At 45.8% G+C, this 22,000-nt stretch overlaps 1 protein-coding gene across 1 annotated transcript in view; it reads right to left on the reverse strand.

Moving 5' to 3' along the window:
- Positions 1-9,054: 9,054 nt before the first annotated feature.
- Positions 9,055-22,000, reverse strand: part of SCARA5 (scavenger receptor class A member 5) — a 127,536-nt gene continuing 114,590 nt past the window's right edge. The window contains exons 8-9 of the mRNA XM_034965886.3: positions 19,064-19,261; positions 9,055-11,593 (exon numbers count right to left, since the gene is read on the reverse strand). Of these exons, the coding sequence (XP_034821777.2) occupies positions 11,457-11,593; positions 19,064-19,261 (335 nt within the window). The 3' untranslated portion in view covers positions 9,055-11,456. The remainder of the gene's footprint in view (positions 11,594-19,063; positions 19,262-22,000) is intronic.

Here is a 22,000-nt window from a genome sequence, read left to right on the forward strand (position 1 = left end):
GAGGCTTTGCTTCTTTTTTTTTTTTTTTTTTTTTTTTTTGAGATAGAGTTTTTCTGTTGTCTCCCAGACTGGAGTGCAATGCTGTGATCCCTGCTCACTGCAACCTCTGCCTCCCGGGTTCAAGTGATCCTTCTGCCTCAGCCTCCTGAGTAGCTGGGATTAGAGGCACCCACCACCATGCCTGGCTATTTTTTTTATTTTTAGTAGAAATGTGGTTTCACCATGTTGGCCAGGCTGGTCTTGAACTCCTGACCTCAGGTGATCCACCCGCCTCAGCCTCCCAAAGTGCTGGGATTACAGGCGTGAGCTGCTGCACTCAGCCGAGGCTTTGCTTCTTCTACAAACAGAAGAAGGCAGACAACAGAGTTGAATGCTGATCAGATATGATAAAGGTTGCAAAAGACGTGTTTGGTGTACCAAGGAAGATGCCATTGGTAAGCCTAGGACAGTTTCAATGGCCCTAAATGGGGGGATGGATTGGACCATGCTGAGAAGGGAGTGGGAGTGAGGAAATGGAGTCAGCAGGTCAACTCTTTTTATTTTCTAATTTTAAAAATTAGTTTATTTTTTAGAGACAGCGTATTGCTCTATGGCCCATGCTGGAGGGCAGTGGCGTGATCATAGTTCACTGCAGCCTCAAACTCCTGGGCTCAAGTGATCCTCCCATCTCAGCCTCCTGAGTAGCTGGGACTGCAGGTGCGCTCCACCATGCCCAGCTAATTTTAAAAATATTTTTCGTAGAGACGAAAAATATTCATCGCTATGTTGCCCAGGCTCAAGTGATGCTCCTGTCTCAGCCTCCCAAAGTGCTGGGATTACAGGCCTGAGCCACAGTGCCCGATCCAGATAATCTCTTTTGAGATGTGGCTTTAAAGAGGAGATAGATTAGTAAATGGAAGAGTAGGATCAAGGAAATCGCATTCTTAGGCTTTGCTGAAATTTGAGAATTTCTACATTAAGACATGACTCTTCATTTACTCATGAACTCAACATTTGAGGTCCTGCTATGTGCCAAGTACTATGCTCCTTGCTGAGGAAAGAAAGCTGAATACAATGGAGGCCCCAGATGACAGGCCACTAACTATGTAGACGGCAGCCCCGTCTATCAACTTGAGCAGAACAGACAGTTTTGTTTATGGCATTAAGATACAAGAGTGTTCTTACTGGTAACATCTTTCTGTAGAAATTGTGAATTTTGTCTTAGGCTACATAGGTTTCAAGGTTATAAAATACCAGATCTGGGAGGGAACTGAGAGATCATCTCATTCAAAGGTAGGAATTTGAGTCCCAGAGAGGCTTAGCAGCTTGCCCAAGGACGCACATCTCCTAAGTGGCAGATTCAGGGACAGAGCCCTTATCTTCTGCTTCCCAGTTCAGGGAATTTTCCACTACTCCATGCCAGATGATACATGTAAGTGTCACTTTCTGCATTTCTAAATTCATATAGCTTAACCATTCCTTTAAGTGGTAATGTTAATGAATTCCATGAGTTAGTGCTTATTTTCCACATTCTGCCAATTAGTTGTGGGTTGGGGGTGATCCATTCCAAGGTCCTGGATTATTAAGTGCAGCGTCAGCTGTTTTTTGAAGGTAATTCATTCCAAAGCTTGGACCAATTACACCTAGCAGAATTGAGAGTTGGTTGAATTTGCCTCTAAATGTCTTTGAATTGAAAATCAATAGTCCTGTCTGCTCCCCCCATAGCATGGCTACAGGGAGCAACTGGGGCATGCGGGAGGTGGTGTCTCCACACACTGGGGAGGTGGGTATCCTGAGGGGGCGCAGGGGTCAGGCTCAAAGCAGTTCCCCTCTTACCTGGTGGATAACAGCCTGGAGCAGTCTATTTTGGGAGTTGGCCTTTTTGTGCTATTCCATCTAGAAACAATAGTAAGAAGAATTTATGATTATTTCTAACCTTCCCTCCCTCCATCATTCTCCCAGCCCTGAGCAATCTGGACTGGACTCCTACCATCTGGGAAATATCAATTTCACTTGGAAACCAGGAGCATCTCCTACCTCATCTAGAACTAGTTACCTCCCCAGCCAGCAGCATGTCAAGGAGAAACAGAAAAAGTATAGATTATCTATCGTGCAAAACAGCCATTTTCATGCCCACGGCTTCTGGTGATCAGATTAATCTTTGGTGGCCTCTGCCATCCAACCTAATCATTTGAGGAGGCAAAGGCTTGTCCTGCACCGATCTGTCTGGCAGTGTGGCTGTGGGCAAGTGATGGCATCATTAAATATTACAGCTGGAAACTGTAGGGGAGGAAAAAATAATTTCCCCTCTCTACTCTTCTAAGTTCTTGGCTGGAACCCCCGTAACAAAAGAGAGATTAGTAAGAGAAAAATGAAGAGAAGTTTATTAACATACATATCTCATATGTGCATGGGAGAAAACTCAGGGAAAGCGTAACTCTCAAAGAGGTAACTTAGAACTCCTGTTTATATGGCATCTTTAACAAAGAATAATACATTTTTAGAAAAGTGACAAAGGCCAGGTGTGGTGGCTCACGCCTGTAATCCCACCATTTTGGGAAGCTGAGGCAGGCAGATCATCTGAGTCAGAAGTTCGAGACCAGCCTGGCCGACATGGTGAATCCCCGTCTCTACTAAAAATACAAAAATTAGCTGGGTGTGGTGGTGCCCGCCTGTAATCCCAGCTACTTGGGAGGCTGAGGCAGGAGGATCGCTTGAACCTGGGATATGGAGGTTGCAGTGAGCCAAGATCCCACCATTCCACTCCAGCCTGGGTGACAGAGCGAAACTTCATCTAAAAAAAAAGAGAAGTGACAAGACAAAGGAGAAGGATCCTGAGTCTCTAGGGGTGGCAAATTGCCTCAAGTCAAATATAGATGCAGGCTAGTTAATAAAGTTTGTTATGTGGATTCCCCTCGTGTGGTCTTCAGGCTGTTAACAGTCAAAAGTCATCTCCAGGGATCAACTTAGTCCTTCCTGGTGGAGCAGGGAGGAGGGGCACCTTTGCAAATTTGTGTCCTGCTTTTAGGCATAGCGGCGAGGGCACAGAGCTTTCCTTGTATTTGCTTCCTCTCAATTGCCTTCAGCTCAAAATAATTCTTATGTCAAAGTGGTATATTTTGGAGTGCTGTATTCTGCTACCCTTTGAGAGGCTTTCCAAGCTCACATATTTAGATATTACCAACAAGGAAACCAGGCTTAGGGAAATGAAATATCTCATGTTCTATACATTTGTGGTGGTGCCTGCCTGCTCTCTCTGCTTTCAGTTTCTTCACCAGCAAAAAGGGAGATTGAGCACTTCTAATATCCTTTCCACCTCTCGCATTCAATGCCCTGAAAGTCCCTTTGAGCCTTGCTACTCAACACGTGGGTGTGGACAGCAGCCTTGCAGCATCGCTGAGAGCTTATTAGGAATGCAGAATTTTGTGCCCCACCCCAGACCAGCTGAATGAGGATCTGCATTTCAACAATGTGCATATAAGATTTAGAAGACTCATATAAGCACAACTCATATAAGTCGGCTTTAGAAATGCAGTTGCTCTTGGCCCTAAACATCCTGTATTTTTTTTCCCCTAAAGCTTACAGTTGTCTTTCTCTCATCAGCCTGCAGAGGTCAGGAGAGAGCCGATGGCGGTCTTAATGAAGAGGAAGGAGGGAAGGACACAGCTTTTTTTACCCCCCGGCTTAATTTACTCCGTATTCGGCTTAATTTACTCCCTATTCTACCCTCCGGTCTTCAAGTTCCCTTGAACTCGTTGGCCTGTTACCCAGTAAAACTACGAGGAAATGGTCTGTGTGGTGAATTTTGAAGCTGTCCACAGTACAGATACTCCAGTGTCTGCCCTTCCAGAAAAGAGCTGGACCTAAGGGGTCCTCCTGTCTCACGTGCAGACTCCCAGGGCGGGATTAAAAATGCAAAAATCCCATGTTTCCTTGCAAATCCATGTGAATATGTGGCTGATATTATTATACCACTCTATGTGATGTAATGAAGCATAATTTATTTTGGTTCTATAATGTATTTATTTATCAAGGCATTTGTATTCTATTTTATTGTTGATCAATTTCCTATAATTTAAAATTCTAATGACCACCTCTCCAATAAACCAAAGGCCAATGTCTTCCATGTTGTTATACAAATGATATTCTTTGTATAATGCTTTAGAGTTTATAAAACACTATTTCACTTTTAAAAAAATCTTCATAACACAAGATACATTGAATACCTCCATTTATGATGATGATGCTGCAGCCCAAGGTTTATCCAGTAGGTTGTAGAACTAAGACTTGAATCTAGGTCTTCTAATTCTATATTCCATAAATCTATTTTACTAAATGGCCTCCACTAATTATAATAAAGTTTCCACTCAATGAATGACATCAAGGTGTAGTTACCCACCGCTGAGATGTTTTATTTGGGGATTTAACATTTTTATCTGATATTTTTTCCAGCAGTGCAATTTACCAGCAATAACTGATTAGATATTATAATTTCCAAAGAAGATTTCCCTTTGTCTGTGATTAGAAAGAGGCTACTGGGAAAAAATGAACTTTAAAAGTAATAATCCAAAATACCACAGGATAGGGACAATTCCCTAGAATACAAAGTCAACACTCCCTTCCCTCTGTCCATCCCTGTAATGCCTAGCCCCCATCCCACCATATAAATTCTCTTTTCTGTCTCTCTAGTACAGAAAAGAGAGGATGTTTCTTTCTCCTTTTGGATCTTCCTTCTTTCTCAAACATTAAATACCTAGTGTCTCAGTTGTTTTGGGCTGCCATAACAAGCTACCAGAGACTGGGTGGTTTATCAACAATGGAAATTTATTTCTCACAGGTCTGGGGGCTGGGAAGTACAAGATCAAGGTGCTGGCAGATTCATTGTCTGGTGAGGGCCACTTCCTGGCTCATAAATGGTGCTTGCTTACTGTGTCCTCACATGACAGAAGAGGGAAGGGCAATCTCCTGGATCTCAAGATTTAGATGTTCTATTTATTGAATGTATGCTAGAGCTTACCTTTTAAAGCATCTGATCCTAGTGTTTTCTTTGTGGGAAGATTTTTAATTACAGAGTCTATTTCCTTATGTGTTATTGCACTATTCAAGTTTTTTTCCTTGATTCTGTCTTGATATTTAAAATATATTTGTAGTTTAAATTTTCCCAACAAATACATTGGCATAAAGTTATATATATATATAGGGAAATGTCCCTATCCTGTGGTATTTTGGATTATTACTTTTAAAGTTCATTTTTTCCCAGTAGCCTCTTTCTAATCACAGACAGAGGGAAATCTTCTTTGGAAATTATAATATCTTATATATATATATATATATATATATATTTTTTTTTTTTTTAAGACAGATTTTCACTCTTGTCCCCCAGGCTGGAGTGCAGTGGCGTGATCTTGGCTCATTGCAACCTCTGCCTCCTGGGTTCAAGCAATTCTCCTGCCTCAGCCTCCTGAGTGGCTGGGATTACAGGCACGCACCACCACGCCCAACTAATTTTTGTATTTTTAGTAGAGACAGGGTTTCACCATGTTGGCCAGACTGGTCTTGAACTACTGACCTCAAGTGATCTGCCCACCTTGGCCTCCCAAAAAGTTATTTACAATACTATCTTAATTTTCTTTTTCTTCTCTGCAGTGCCTCTACTTTGTCCTCATTTATATTCCTACTGCTTTTAATTTGTGTCTTCTGTTTTTCTTTTTTGATCAGTTTTGCTTCAGGTCTGTCAATATCATTAGTCTTTTTAAAGTTCCAACTTTTAGCTTTGTTCATCCATGCTTCTGCCTGTTGTATGGATATGGCACAATTTGTCTGTTCATTCACCTGCTGGTGGATGTTTACGTTGTCCCATTCTTGTTTATTACAGCTTTATCTGAACATTTGTATGCAAGTCTTTGCGTGAACACCTGCTTTTATTTCTCTTGGGTAAATACCTAGTATTGCAATGGCCGAGCTGTATGGTAGGTATATGTTTAACTCTTTAAGAAAATTGCCAAATTGTTTTCCAAAGTAGTTGTATCATTTTACATTCCCACCAGGCATGTATGAAAGTTCCAGTTGCTCCACATCTTTTCCAACACAAGACATTGTTATCACTTTGGCTTGGGCCAATTTATTATTTTTCGAAGAGATTTAAATGCCAAAAACAATTGGTTCTATTTACCCATGTAGTGACCATTTCCAGTGCTGTTGATCTTGTTGTAGTTCCATATTCCCATCTAGTATCATTATGCTTCTGCATGAAGGATTTCCTTTAACATTTTTTGTAGTGCATCTGAGCTTTGTCAGTGACAAGTTAAACAAACAACACATTTATTGTAGTGCCTGCAGGTCTGCTGATAATGAATTCTTTCAGCTCTTATATGTCTGAAAAAACTATATTTCACCTTTGTGTTTGAAAGATATATTTACTAGGTTAAGAATTCTAGGCTGACAGTTTTTTTTTTCTCTCAGTGCTTTAAAGATGTCACAACTGTCTTTTAGCTTGCATTTTTTTCCCAAAGAGACATCTGTTGTTATTGTTATCTTTGCACCCCTCTACGTAATGTTTTCCCCATCTCTGGTTGTTTTTAAGACTTTTTTTATCAGTGGTTTTAAGCAATTTAGTTATAATGTAACAGTGTAGAATTTCATCATTTTTCTTGGGCTCAGGGTTTGTTGAGTTCTGTGGATCTGTGGGTCTCCAGATTTCACCAAAGTTAAGAAAAGTTCAGCCATTACTTAAAATATTTTTTTCTGACCTCCTCTCTTTCATGGGCTCCAATTATACATATACTTGCCACTTGAGGTTATTCCACAATTCACTGATATTCTACTAAGTTTTTTCCAGTTTTTTTCCATGTGTTTCATTTTGAACTGTTGTTTCTTCAAGCTCACTAATCCTTTCTTCTGTGGCCTCGAATCTGCTGTTAATACCAACCAGTATATTTTTCAACCGAGACATAATAGTTTCACATTGAGATGTTTGATATAGGTCTTTTTACACCTTTCAAACACTTTTAACATTGTTTTTATTTGATGGAAAACAAGACTTCTCTTTTCCCAAATGAAAAGACCAGAAGAAGAGATACCATGGGATATCACACCTTTCATATGTCTATTTAACATCTTTTCTCTAGTGTCCTTGGATACATTTCACATACCTGTTTCCATGTCCAGGCCATTCCCTTATGATTCTCTTCAACCAGGAAATACCCACAGGGAAGACTTCAGCTTTTGACCATGAAAGGGTACTCATTACCAGAATTGCCCTCCTTCTGTCATAACCAGAAAACAACATGAAATACTTGCAACTGATCAATTCAGACATGGGATAATGGGTGGCACAGGGAGGGGAGCCCAGAGCCAGGCAATCTTGCTGAGGTGAGGGGGCAAGACTGGTGACAGGAGGCCATGGCAGCTAGAATTTGCAGGGCACAGTCCCTGAGAGAAGGAAACTACACAGAGAAAGTTCCAGAAAAGTGCATACATTTCTCTTGAGTCTTTGGCTGAAACCAATCCGAACATGTGGAAACCCCAGGGGCACGACGACAACTTCTGAGGGAAGAACCATGACCAGAGCTCACACAACCCCTCTCCGGGGAGCCACTGAAGTTCCCTCAGCCAGAGCGGAAAAATTACCCAGGGGACAGAAAGTCCTTCTTCCTGAGAGCTGAGAGCTCTTTAGCCTGTTCTAGTCGGGGGAGATGGTGGAGAGGAATAAATAACAAAGCTCCGGTCAGTCAGGACTGCCCCTCACCTCCAGCTCCAAAAAGCTACAGGTTGGGGGAAGGAGAGGCAAGGGGTTAAGGCAAGGTGTGCTCTCCAGAGGGCTAAAGAAGAGCTATTCTAAGAAGACAAGTGACTTACACATTTGACATTTTATAGAAATGTTAGAATAACCGTTGGGCCAGGCACAGTGGCTCACTCCTGTTATCCCAGCACTTCAGAAGGCCGAGGTGGGCAGGTCACTTGAGGTCAAGAGTTCAAGACCAGTGTGACCAACATGGCAAAACACTGGCTCCACTAACAATACAAACATCAGCTGGGCATGGTGGCTCATGCCTATAATCCCAACTACCTGGGAGGCTGAGGCACATGAATTACTTGAACCCAGGAGGCAGAGGTTGCAGTGAGCCAAGTCATGCCACTGCACTCTAGCCTGGGCAACAGAGGGAGACCCTGTCTCAAAAAAACAAACAAACAAAAAGGCCAGGCGCAGTGGCTCACACCTGTCATCCCAGCAGTTTGGGAGGCTGAGGCGGGCAGATCACCTGAGGCCAGGAGTTTGAGACTAGCCTTGCCAACATGGTGAAACCCCATCTCTACTAAAAATACAAAAATTAGCTGGGTGTGGTGGCGTGTGCCTGTAATCCCAACTTCTCGGGAGGCTAAAGCATGTGAATCATTTGAATCCAGGAGGTAGAGGTTGCAGTGAGCTGAGATTCAGCCACTGCACTCCAGCCTGGACGACAGGGCAAGACTCTGTCTCAAAAAAAAAAAAAAAAAAAAAAATGACTATCATCACACAATGTCGCTGAAGAAACTCTAGGGTTCCTATGGGTGAGAAAGTGGTATCTCATTAGAGACGTGTCCAGGGCACAAGAGTGGGTGCATTTAACTATGACACATGTAAGCCCCAAATCAGGCACTCAAGATAAAGTCAGTCATCGTGTCTTTTAGATATTAAAGAGGGCAGAAAAAGGTATCTGCCCTTTAAAGAGGGCAGAAAAAGGTATTTCCATGGCTCTTCTCCATGGAACCTGTTTACAGAATGGGAACCACAAAGATTTGGGAGGGTGGGGGCACCACCAGGACTTTTAGAGGAGAAACAAAAGGGTGCTTCCTTTGTGGATTTCCAGGAAGTCAACTTTTCTCTGTTGACTTAGCAAATTATCATGTAGCAATCTCAGCACATTATTCCCAGAGGTGCCACTTTAAGCATGTGACCAGGACCGTGCAGTGACCTGGGCCATCCCCACATACTGTTCAGGTCCTGTACCTGGAATTCCTGCCTGTCCTTAGATGATGGGGCCAGTGACTTCACAGATGCGCTACCTAACTCTGGACGATCTTCTTACATTGAACGGAACTCCGGAGGGAAGCACATCCCCAAGTGAGGACTCTGGAGATGTGAGGAGGAAATAGACAGGTGTTCTTTTCTCTATTGAATGCAAAAGCAGTTTTCTTGTAAGATGGGCCTTGGTGATTGTTCTGTTGCTTGGGACCCACTTCCTTTGGTTACCAAATAAGGCTTGAGCCATCACATTCCTTCATGTTCTTGGTCAAGACAGTGTTATCATCCAGAAATATTAGGGTGGCTTTTCCTATAAGCTGCCCACACTACCAATCCCCACTGAAAAATGATCACATCATCCAAATTCACCAACCCTCCCCACCCTCACCAGGTTTTCAGGAGAAGGAATGTATGTAATGGAAAGCTTGTGACATGTTTTTTGCTTTATTGAAATTCTTTCTTACAAAAGGTCTGATGTATTTTAGGCCAGGCCTAATTTGCTTTGGTCCCTGAAATGCAGGCCCATGGTCATTTCCATGTCCTCTGAAGTAGGTATGTAAACTAGTAGACTTCCATTTTTAAGGTTCACACACTTTTTAACATTGTTTTTATTTGATGTAAAACAAGACTTATGTTCTCCCTAATGAAAAGACCAAGTAAGAGAGTTATGTGCGTCTTCATGGAAGGGATAACTGGATTCTTTGCCAGAACCGGGTTGGGAATTTAGTTTGTTCAATGTGGCATCTTTCACCTTTAGTTTTTTTTTTTTTTTTTTAATTTAAATGCAAACTTTGCAATGTGCTGAACTATGTAGTAAAAAGTGCTATGTTTATATATGCATACATATATTGGCTCTGGCAAGGGATGCATGAGTACATGCGTGTTATGTAAACATAGCAATTGGTCAGAAAGAGAGTTTCTCATCATTAGGACATTTAAGGAGTAGCAAGCATATTGGAAGCAGGAATGACCTAGGGCCATATTGGCTTAGTTGTCAGCCAGGAGTGTTGCTGTTCCTACACCTGGAGGGGCCCAGGTCTCTCCCCAAGCAGGCCAGTGCTCACCTGATATGACAGGTGATCGTGTATCTGAGGCCTATGAGTTTGAGATTCCCCCAAGGTGAGGTGGGTCTGCACTCACTTGCTACCAGGTAGCTCCCCTAGTTCTTGAACATGTGTATGGCCCAGTTCTGCTCCTCATGTAAAAAGCAGAACATGATCTCCCTGTCTCTAGGAGGAGGGTGCAGATTGCAGATTTATGGAGGCCCAAGGCCCCTTATTCCTACTCCCCACCCCCAGAGGTTACAGGGAATCTTCATTTCCTTCCCCCCTAAGGGTTCCATTAGGACTTGTGTTTTCCTGACCACAGATTCACACCTGAAGAGGCTTGGAAGATGCAATATCATCACCTCCAAACAGCTGAGACACACATGACTTGGCTTTAACCGTGACTGCCAAGTGCCGGAGCACTGGACTCAGGTTTAACATGGGCAGCCCCCATGTCACCCTCCACATCAGCTCTCCTCCTACATTGATGGTCGGCCTGGAAGCCAGTCATGTTTGACCTTGCACTCACACCCTGGAGGTTCTGAAGTAGGCAACTTTCTCGTTACACAGGTCCTGCACCCAAGCTTTTAGCTCAGGCCAAGTAAAGACAATAAGTTCAGGTGGGAACACGGTCTTAGTCATTTTGTCTTCTGACTTGCAGTCTAGGTGAATGGACCAGTTAAGTGCTACCTGGAGGTAAGGTTGTATCCAGACTGACATGCCCTGGACCAATGCAGCTAAGTGGATACATGAATTTAGCACCCAAGATACTATTTAGCGTGCCATGGTAGTCATTCAATGTTAGTTTCATTCCCTTCTCCAAATCTAGCTGGATTCCTGCAGGTGACTTGCATTTCCCTCTTGCCCCTACAGCTGGCTTCTCCTCTATGTCACTTCCTCAAACTAGCAAGTGGGGAGCAGAGGCAGAGTAAAGGGGGGAAATTCATCACTTGACGTTGCCTCTTGCTGGGGAGGAAGATGTAGAAACTCTTGGACTAATGGAGGTTTGGGAATTGTCTGAAGAGTAAATGATCTATACTACCAACCATCTCTGCTGCTGCACTTGTCTCTGACACATTCTCAGCATTCACCTGTAACTAAAAGGCCAAAGGGAACTGGGATATTGAGGCCTGGTGCATGGTGTTCAGAGGCTGGGCAAAGTGGTGATCCAGTTGATCAGGGCTCCTCATGCAGGAACCTGGTGGAAGAGAGAGACGGGCTGTAGGTCCCAGAGTTATACTTTGGAGCACATGTTCAAGAGGGAAATGACGACCGGCCCCCACGGTCCTGGGATGCAGGTGTGAGGACTGAGAATGCTGGATGGGGTGTGGCCGAGGCATGGTCAGGGTGGCCCCGAGCTGTGCCCCACCCCAGGGATGCAGGAAGGGTGCTCTGTGCAGGACCCCGAACTTGGGCTCTGCCCACTTTCAGTGTCTGTTGCATGTCACGCTGGCATCTTCGGCATGTCCACAGTTTGTCACCCCCCATTTGGAGAAGCTGCAGCGGAAGATGGTTTCCTCTGTGCCCTTGCAGGCAACGTCATCCATCCAGATCCTCCCAGTGCCTGTGGAGACAGGGAAACACAGCTTATAAGCGGATACACAGGAGGGCGAGAAGGAGAAGAGAGAGCATGACTGTGTCTGCCCTTGACTTGGCTCTGCTGTACACTCAAACCTAGGGGCTTCCAGCTGCCCTCTCCATGCCCCCCCAAGACCTCATACTTATTTTCTGGGATTAGTTTCTTGAGGGCAGAATCACGATAATTGTTGGTGATGATGGCAGTAGCTACAAATATCAGCTATGTGTCAGAAGCCAGACAACCTCTCCTTTTTAGTGGCAGTGCCAGGACTGGCTATTAAAGTCTTAAACTCTGTCATTCACTCTTGAAGTACATGGGTAAAATCCCTTTACAAAGAATGTCAAGGGAACATTTAGACCACTTCCTTGCTGTTTGGCTCTAACAGATGAACTAAGTGGCTTGAACATATTTTTGTTACGTAGACATTTTCAGCCCCTGTTGTCACGGGATTGCCATGCAGTGAATCCGGGGATGGAGGAGGGAGGAGAGGCCCCTTCCGCCACCTCCTTGGATGTTGTTTCTTCTCCAGAGCCTCTTCCTGGCCTGGATAGCTGTAGCTCTTACACAATAAGCCCTTTGAGGCAGAGAATGATTTGCAGATTAAACGTCTCCTGGAAGACACATCGGTTTACAAATTACCCAGGAAAAGGCTGCAAGCTCCAGGGCTCTGTGGGATTAGTCACACCCAAAGCAAATAAAGAAGACTAACAAATAAAAAACAGTTCCAAGGTGACCCAGCCCAAATACATATATAGGATCTTGAAACTCTAGCTGGTGTTTCACCAGGGGGTTCTGGTTCACATCCAGTCACGGGAGGACCAATACAATGGGAACGTGGTCATCAAGGGAGGAGCAATGCATATCTGCAGTGACGTCAACACTGCGGTGGGGGGGATCATTCCCGGAGGAATTTGCCAGCAAACTCTCTCTGCTCCTTGCACCACCAAGCAGAGGCTAGAACCCTGTCAGCTCTAGGTACCAATCATTGCTTTAGCTTTAGAACTGATAGCTGATTACTCAAGGTGCAGTCTGAAGACCAGGGCTGTCAGCATCACCAGAGAGCTTGTTAGAAAAGCAGACACACAAAATCTTCCTTCAGCTTAATCTCTCCCACTCTAGGTTCCCACGCCGCCCCTAATCCCGCTCGAAGCAGCCCTGAGAAACATCACCCATTATCTCTCCATACCACCCCGCCAAAACTTTTGCTGCCCCAACACTTCAACACTATTTTATGTTATTTTTCTTACCAATATAAGAAGACAGGAATGTCAGGTCTCTGACCACAAGCTAAGCCATCATATCCCCTGTGACCTGCAAACATATATGTCCAGCTGGCCTGAAGTAACTGAAGAATCACAAAAGAAGTAAAAATGGCCGGTTCCTGCCTTAACTGATGACATTACCTTGTGAAATTCCTTCTCCTGGCTCAAAAGCTCCCCCACTGAGCACCTTATGTCCCCACCCCTCCCCGCCAGAGAACAACCCCCTTTGACTGTAATTTTCCACTACCTACCCAAATCCTATAAAATGGCCCCACCCCTAAATCCCTGCGCTGACTCTCTTTTCAGACTCAACCCGCCTGCACCCAGGTGAAATAAATAGCCTTGTTGCTTACACAAAAAAAGAAAAAAAAGAAAGAAAGGCAGACTCTTGGCCAGGTGCCATGGCTCACGCCAGTAATCTCAGCACTTTGGGAGGCTGAGGAGGGCAGATTGTTGAGATCAGGAGTTCAAGACCAGCCTGGTCAACATGGCAAAACTCCGTCTCTACTAAAAACCCCGTCTCTACCCCGTCTCTACCAAAAACACAAAAATTGGCTGGGCGTGGTGGTGCACGCCTGTAATCTCAGCTACGCAGGAGGCTGAGGCAGGAGAATCGCTTGAACCCGTGATGCGGAGGTTACAGCGAGCCGAGATCATGCCAGCTTGGGCGACAGAGCAAGACTCAGTCTCAAAAACAAAACAAAACAGCAAAAAACCAAATTATTGAGGTCTCTGTGTGCTCAGTACCATTCTGATGAACAGAAAGACAAAACAACAGATGCAAAAGATTTCTGCCTTATAGAGCTAACGTTTGAGCTTCTATGTGTTTATTTAGAGTAACATTCATAGTAGGAAAAAGTTACACTGAATCCTACAGGCTTCCATCTGTGCCTCACACATAGAAAGCAGGACGACTATTTAACAGGTATTTAAGAGAGGGAAACTGAGGCCCCAGAAAGATTGAGTGACATCTCTAGGAAAGTAATTATTGAGGTGAAGAGGCCCTGCCCTGGCCTCTCATGTTCGGCCAGTACAGTCTTTTCTCCTAACACAGCCACAGTCCACAGCATGTAACACTCAGCCAGAGGACGGCAAACCGTGAGTCAGGTCTGGCCAATGCCTGCTTTTATAAATAAAGTTGTATTGGAACACAGCCCCACCCATTTGATTGCATATTGGCTTCAGTTGTTTTCCTACTCCAACTGCAGAACTGAGTAGCTGTGACAGAGACCACCTGGCCCACAAAGCTTAAAGTATTTGCTATCCAGCACTTTATGGAAAATGTTGGCTGACCCTTGCACTAAAGCTGTCTCCCAATATTTGAATCTTATCTTAGATAAAAGGACAAGAGGAGGTAATAATGCAATAATTAGACGTGAACACTCCTAATTTTGTCTGCCTGTTCCCACCTACAAATCTGTCTGATGTGCACCAATCCTTACCTCCTTTTCCATCTGTCTGTCTCCCTGGGAGATGCTCCCAGCTGCGCTAGGTCACACTCCCTTCCGTGGCCTACCGAGCCTCCCTCCAGTCATCACCCTTCCACCTCGCCATTTGCATCACTCCAGCACCTCCTGGACCAATTTAAAATTTAGAACATCTTCGAGGCCCTCCCATTTGGGTCTTTCTTGGCTTCTCCCATGCAAACAGAAAATCTGATTACCATGCCCTGTCCAGGAGAAATGTTATGGTGCCAGACCCCTGGGAGAACTGTCAGGGCTTGGAGATAGGGAGGACTCAGGTTTGGCAGGCACTGGAATTCCTTCCTTCCTTCTATTCTTCCTTCCTCGCTCCCTTCTTTCTTCCTTCCTCTCTCCCTCTGTTCCTCCCTGCCTCCCTCCCTCCCTCCCTCCCTCCCTCTCTTCACTCCTCCCTCCTTTTCTTCCTACTTTCCCTCCCTCCTTCCTTTCTTCCCTTCTACATTTATCCAGCTCCTATTATGCCCCAGGTAGTTTTGGGTTTTGGAACTACAAAGGTGAAGCCCTCAAGATGTTTCCATGTATCGCAGGGATCAGGAGAGTATGAGAAGTGCTGTGATAGAGAAGAATGTGACGGGATCATAGAGGAGGGTTATTTCCATCTTAGGGGTGAGGGAGCATGGAAGGAGCCAGAAAAGCTTCCCTCAGGAAAGATCATTGAGCTGCCTTTAAAAGCTGAGTAGGAATTCCCTAGCTGAAGAGGGAGGGAAAAGCCTTCCAGCAGGAGGAGCAGCACAGGAGAAGAGGTGGGACATGAAACACACCATCTGTGCCCTGAGAACCACCAGCAGGTGCAGTGTGGAGAGGTGTGGGGTGGGCAGGAGGCCAACTAAGAAGATCCTTGGGTGCTGAGCTAAGGAAATCCAGCTTGATTCTGAGAGCGATAAAAATCCTCTGAGGACCCAGGCAGGGAGTGAGGTGACCAGGCACTCGTTTTAGAAAGATCCCTAACAGTTTGAGACCAGCCTGGGCAACATAGCAAGACCCTATTTCTCCAAAATAATAAAATGAAATAATTAGCTTGGCGTAGTAGCATGTGCCTGTGGTCCCAGCTACTCAGGAGGCTGAGGCAGGAGGATTGCTTGAGCCTGGGAGGTCAAGGCTGCAGCAAGCTATGATTGCACCACTGCACTCCATGGGTGACAGAGGGAGACCTCATCTCTTAAAAAGAGAAAAAAAGAAAGAAAGATCCCCAGCAGCCATGCGAAGGAAGGCCACAGGAGCTAGCCTGCAGGTGTGGTGGCCGTGAGGAGTGACTCCTGGAGGATTAGAGCCTCTACTGTCCCCACCTCCACCCCACACTTGTAGATAAGCGTGCACAACAGAGCCTGTGCATGCTAACTGCTTGACACGCAGGATCTCCTTTAGCATTTATGGTAATTCTTCAATAGTGGAAGAACTGAAGCTTAGAGAGGGTAGGGAATCTAGTCAAGGTCTCCAGCTACAAGTGGCAGATCCGGGATTCTGACATGGGTGGTTTGACTCCAGGGCTGGGGCACTAACCACTGCTCTACCTGCTAATCTCCTAAGGGGAGGACAGCAAGAACGACGAGGTGGGGACAGGTTCAAGGAATGCCAGAGGAGTGAACACTGGTGGGATCTGCAGGACTCGGGGACCAACCTGATGCGGGGAGGGGGAGTGGTGACAGGGAAGAGGTGGCCCAGGGTTCTGGCTGGGATGGGGTCTGACTGGTAGGACGGTTCTGGTGATGGCAATGAGAAAGGCACAGGATCTGGTGGAAGGATATGTGTGCAATTGTGACAGCTGCCATTGGAGGAGCCCATGGGGCATCCGAGTGCACCTGTCAGGAAGGTCACCAGACACTTGGGTCTGGAGCTCCACTGAGCACTGTGACAGAGGGAAAAGCTGGGGGTGACTGAAGCCCCAGGTGTGGAGGCAGCCTCCAGAGAGAGTGTGCAGAACACAAGGACAGCAGAGGCGGGGTGTTGGGGGTGCTAGGGAGAGGAAACTGTCAGGAAGGAAGAGAAGAAGGCTAGGAGGCAGAGCAAGAGGGACCTGGGAGGCTCCTTCAGGCTCAACAGCTACGAGCTGGGAGTGGGGTTGGGGCACCATTGGGTAGGATGCTGGCAGGGTGGCTCTGCCTGCCGCCAGGAATGACAGCTTTCCCTCCTCTCGGCCCCATGACTACAACAGCATTAGAACCCTTGGCACATGGTTTAGAATCCTCCTCTACATTACCCATGCTGTGGCCAGGGCTGGGCTTGGTCAGCTCTGCCCCCCAGCCCTGCAGCTAGCCTGGCCCATGCTAGGTGCCTGGAAACTGCTTGTAGAGAGGAGGAGAACATGGGTGCAGCCTGGGCTGGCAGAAAGCCTCAGTTATGACAGCGCTTCCCTGCCCAGGCCCCTACAGCCCTCTGTATACTGCTAGTGACACCTGGCCTGCAACCAGCCAAGGTCTTGAATAGCACCTGAGCCCTGTTAGGGCACCATGATAGGGAAATAATGGGGCAAAAAAATAGGGCATTCGTGAAAGCAAGTCCAGCTTCCTATCGACCAGTTTAAAGAATCAAGTGACAAGCTTAGAGCTTCCCTGGGTCAAGAGGAACAGATCAGGGGAGTGAAAGAAGCCACAGTCTACAGGATCGCTGGCCTGGCACTCGAAGCCCACCCACTGCCTTTTCACCAACTGGCAGCGTCAGCCTAACATGACCTGTGATCTTCAAACTACCTATTCTGGCTTCTTGAAAATAATTTATAATTTTTTTTCTCAAAAGGTTTTACTGCCACTTATTAGGAAAAAGCCTTCTTCGGAGCTAGAAATGGGAATTTGAGGACTGTTCCTATTCTAATCAACAACAACGGTGGTTTTCCTTAGTCAAAACCAGCTGGAATCCAGCCCCAAGCCTTAGGTGGGAGAACAGTATTCTTTCCTGGTAGGCTGCCCTTCATGGTGCTGGATCCCTTCGAACTCGCCCCTCAAACTCTGGCCCTTAAGACGGCACTCCCTGCCAGCTGGCTCGACAGATTTCACCAAGGGTCACTTTCAGTCAATTACCAATGAGATCTGTGGGATGAGATTCAGACCAAGAACTGCAGCAGCCCCTTATGGGGATGAAGAGGAAGTGGAGGCTTCCACCTCCAGTCTGGATGTGACCTGGCTCCGAGTCCCCATCTGGAAGGGACATGCCACTTTCTCCCCTCACCCTGTAGCCATTTAGCACAGTGGGTTGGACAGCAATGACCTCAGGCAAGACAGCAGGTACGCCCGGCTCCACTCCATGATGTGGGGAACCCTGCCGTCAGTGGGCTGCCATCCACAGGTCACCAGGGGGCCTGGTAACTGGGTGTGAGAGGATCAGCCCCAATCCCTCCCCACACCCACCTGGTCTTCTCCACAGGTGAGCAGTGGCATCTTAAATCCCAGGGGGCCCAGGCTGGGAGACCCATTATGCAGCCTGCAGGCCCTTTAGTTACAGACAGGACACCAAGACCCAGAATGCAGAAGCAACAGGGCCAGGACATGCCATCAAGGGAAAGCTCACTACTGAATGGGTGTGGAGAGTACCAGGTTTGTGCATGTGGGACCATTGTTTTAGTTGTGAGTCAACACAAGAGTCTGATTCTTTCCATCAGGAAACAAATGCAGGGTTTGAATCAGCCATCTACCTAAGAAGGGTCTGTGCCCCTTCCTCAGAGTCTCTTGTGCTATCTGTAGGAGGTCAGTGTGCTTCAGTGTGTCAAAAGGAAAGCAACCAAAATGATGAAGACTCTCCAAATCTTGTCATATGAGGGCAAGATGAATATCTGGGGATTAATCTGGAGAAGAAAAGACTCAAGAGAGGCAGAGACAGCCCAGCAGAGTGGTTCAAATACAGACTCCTAAGACACCTGCTTGGGCCTAAACGTCGGGTCTGACATTTGCTAGCTGTGTGACCTTGGGCAAGTTACTCAACCTCTCTGCACTTTTATTTCCTCATTTGAAAAACAGGGATGGCTGGGCATGGTGGCTCACACCTGTAATCCCAGCACTTTGGGAGGCCAAGGTGGGTGGAGTGCTTGAGCCCAGGAGTTCGAGACCAGTCTGGGCAACATAGTGAGACTTCATCTCTATTAAAAATAAGAAGAAAAGTTAGCTGGAGATTGCTAGTAGTCCCAGCTAGTCAGGAGGCTGAAGGGGGAGGATCGCTTGAGCCCGAGTGATCAAGGCTGCAGTGAGCCATGATTGCACCATTGCCCTCCAAACTAGATGACAGAACAAGATCCTGTTTCCCTCCTTGAAAAAAGACAAACAGCGATGATACCTGTATACTTCATAGTGCTGTAAAGATGAAATGGGTAAATATTTGTTACATGTTGAGAACATAGGCTGGCACACTGAGTATCATATAAGTGTTAACAATAAAAACATAATAGAGACACGAGAGCACGTTATAAAGGTCTAAAGACCTAGCCAGGGAGAGAGAGACCACAGCAGCTGTGCCTGGGACACAGGACTGGGAAGGGCTGGTATGGGACACCACCAGGACAGGACTTAGATCCACGAAAGGAAGAATGTTCTAATCATCAGAACTGTCTGACGACCACCGGAGATGGTTGCCTAGGGCGGGGCAGTGAGTTTTTATTGCAGCAAGCATTTGGGGAGAGGCTGGGGACCTCGCGGAATTGCAGTGGAAGGGACTTGGGCTTTGGAGGTGAGCGCAGTCCTAGGATGTGCAGGCCCTCTCCCATGTCCTTTGCCCCCAGAGCGCCTTACCTTGCCCGAATCGAGCTGTGCGGTACACCTCCTCCACACCGCGGAAGCCGAGCATGCGGCACACCACGTCTCCGTCCTTCTTGTCCCAGCCGTCGTCACACACGGTGCCCCAGCGCCGGTCGTGGTACACTTCCACGCGGCCCTCGTGCGGGCCGGAGCCATTCACCAGGCGGATCATCATCGGGGCCTCCACGCCACCTGCCGGAGCAGCCAACTGTCACTACCCAGCTCTAGATACACCAGGACCCGCCCCCAGGGGCCTTCTTTGACTCCGCCTACCCCTGGGTAGGAGGAAGAGAGGGCTGGGGCCCACCTGTATCAAGACTTCAGCTCCCAAATCACCCTGTGCCTCTTCTGCCCTTTGCCAGCCTTCTCCCCACCTTAAAAAAATAGCCTTTTTAACAGCGCAGTGCTGGTACAAAAACAGACACAGAGACCAATGGAACAAAATAGAGAGCCCAGAAACAAAGCTACACACCTACAGCCATCTGATCTTCGACCAAGTCAAAAGAATAAGCAGTGGGGAAAGGACTCCCTATTCAATAAATGGCGCTGGGATATTTGGCTAGCCGTATGCAGAAGAATGAAACTGGACCCCTACCTTTCACCTTATACAAAATTATAGAACTCAAGATGGATTAAAGATTTAAATTTAAGACCTCAAACTGTAAGAATCCTAGAAGAAAACCTGGGAAACATTATTCTGGACATTGGCCTTGAAAAAGAATTTATGACTAAGTCCTCAAAAGCAATTGCAACAAAAAACAAAATTGACAAGTGGACGAGTGGGAACTAATTAAACTAAAGAGCTTCTGTACAGGAAAAAAAAAAACTATCAACAAAGTGAACAGACAACCTACAGAATGGGAGAAAATACTAATATTTGCAAACTATGCATCCAACAAAGGTCTAATATCTGGAATCTATAAGGAACATAATTCAACAAACAAAAAACAAATAACCCCATCAGAAAGTGGGCAAAAGAGGGGCTGGGCTTGGTGGCTTATGCTTATAATCCCAGCACTTTGGGAGACCAAGGCAGGAGGATCACTTGAGGCTAGGGCTTCAAGACCAGCCTCAGCCTGGGCAGCATGGGGAAACCCTGTCTCTACAAAATAATAATAATAAATGAGCCAGGCATAGTAGCCCATGCTTGTGGTGCTAGCTACTCGGGAGGCTGAGGTGGGAGGATCACTTAAGCCTGGGAGGTTAAGGCTGCAGTGAGCCATGTTCGTGCCACTGCACTCCAGCATGCATGACAAAGCAAGACCCTAAGGAAAAAAAAAAAAAAGTGGGCAGGAGACATGAACAGACATTTCTCAAAAGAAGATATACAAGCAGCCAGCAAACATGAAAAAATGCTCATCGTTACTAATCATCAGAGAAATGCAAATCAAAACCACGATGAGATATTATCTCACGCCAGTCAGAATGGCTATTATTAAAAAGTCAAAAAACAACAGATGCTGATAAGCCTGTGGAGAAAAGGGAATGCTTATACTGTTGGTGGGAATGTAAATTAGTTCAGCCACTGTGGAAAGCAGTTTGGAGATTTCTCAAAGAACTTAAAGCAGAACTATTATTTGACACAGCAATCCCATTGCTGGGTGTACATCTGAAGGAAAATAAGTCATTCTACCAAAAAGACACATACACTCATATGTTCACTGCAGAACTATTCACAATAGCAAAGACATGGAAATCAACCTAGGTGCCCATCAGCAGCGGATTGAATAAAGAAAATGTGGTATATATACATATACATCATGGAATACTATGCAGCCATAAAAAAGAACAAAGTCATGTCCTATGCAGCAACATGGATGCAGCTGGAGGCCATTATCCTAAGTGAATTAACGCAGGAACAGAACACCAATACCTCATATTCTCACTTTTAAGTGGGAGCTAAACACAGGGGTGGGGGTGGGAATACAAGATGGGGGAGGGGAGAAGAGGGGTAAGGGTTGAAAAACTAACTACTGGGCACTACGCTCACTACCTGGATGACAGGATCATCTATACTCCAAGCTTCAGCATCACGCAATATACCCAGGTAATAAACCTGCACATGTACCCTCTGAATCTAAAATAAAAGTTGAAATAATAAACAATAAAATAAAATAGCCTTTTTTAAAGAGCAGTTTTAGGTTTGCAGAAAAATTGATTGAAAGGTACAGAAAATTCCCATATACACCACCCCTCCCTCTACACACAGCCTCCCCCATTATCAACATCCCCCGAGAGTGGTGCATTTGTTACACTCAATGAACCTACACTGATGCCTCGTCATCACCCAGAGTCCACAATTTACATTTGGGTTCACTTCTGGTGCTGTGCATGCGATGGGTTTGGACAAATGTATAATAATGTGTATTTGCCATTACAATATCATACTTTCACTTTTCACTGCCCTAAAAATCTTCTGTGCTCCACTTATTCAGTGAGACTATTCATCTCTCCTTCCTCCCTACCCCTGGCAACCACTGATCTTTTCACTGTCTCCATAGTTTTGCCTTTTCCAGAATGTCATAGTTGGAATCATACAGTATGCAGCCTTTTCAGATTGGCATCTTTCACTTAGTAATAAGTAAGTGAACCTTCATGTAAGGTTCCTTCATGTCTTTTCATGGCTTCATAGCTCCTTTATTTTTAGGACTAATGGTATTCCATTTTCTATGTGCACCATAGTTTATTCATCCATTCACCTACTGAAAAACATCTTGGTTGCTTCAAAGTTTTTGCCTGGATGAATAAAGCTGCTATAAATATCCATGTGCAGGTTTTCATGTGGATGTCAGTTTCAGCTCATTTGGGTAAATATCAAGGAGTGTGATTACCAGATTTCTCTCCACTGTTTGAGACCTGGTGACCAGCAGCCTTGCCTGCTAGGGAGGAGGGAGTAGGAGAAATAGGAAGCCAAGGATGGTTAAGACTTTG

This window comes from Pan paniscus, chromosome 7 (genome assembly GCF_029289425.2).
Source record: "Pan paniscus chromosome 7, NHGRI_mPanPan1-v2.0_pri, whole genome shotgun sequence".
Lineage (NCBI taxonomy): Eukaryota > Metazoa > Chordata > Mammalia > Primates > Hominidae > Pan > Pan paniscus.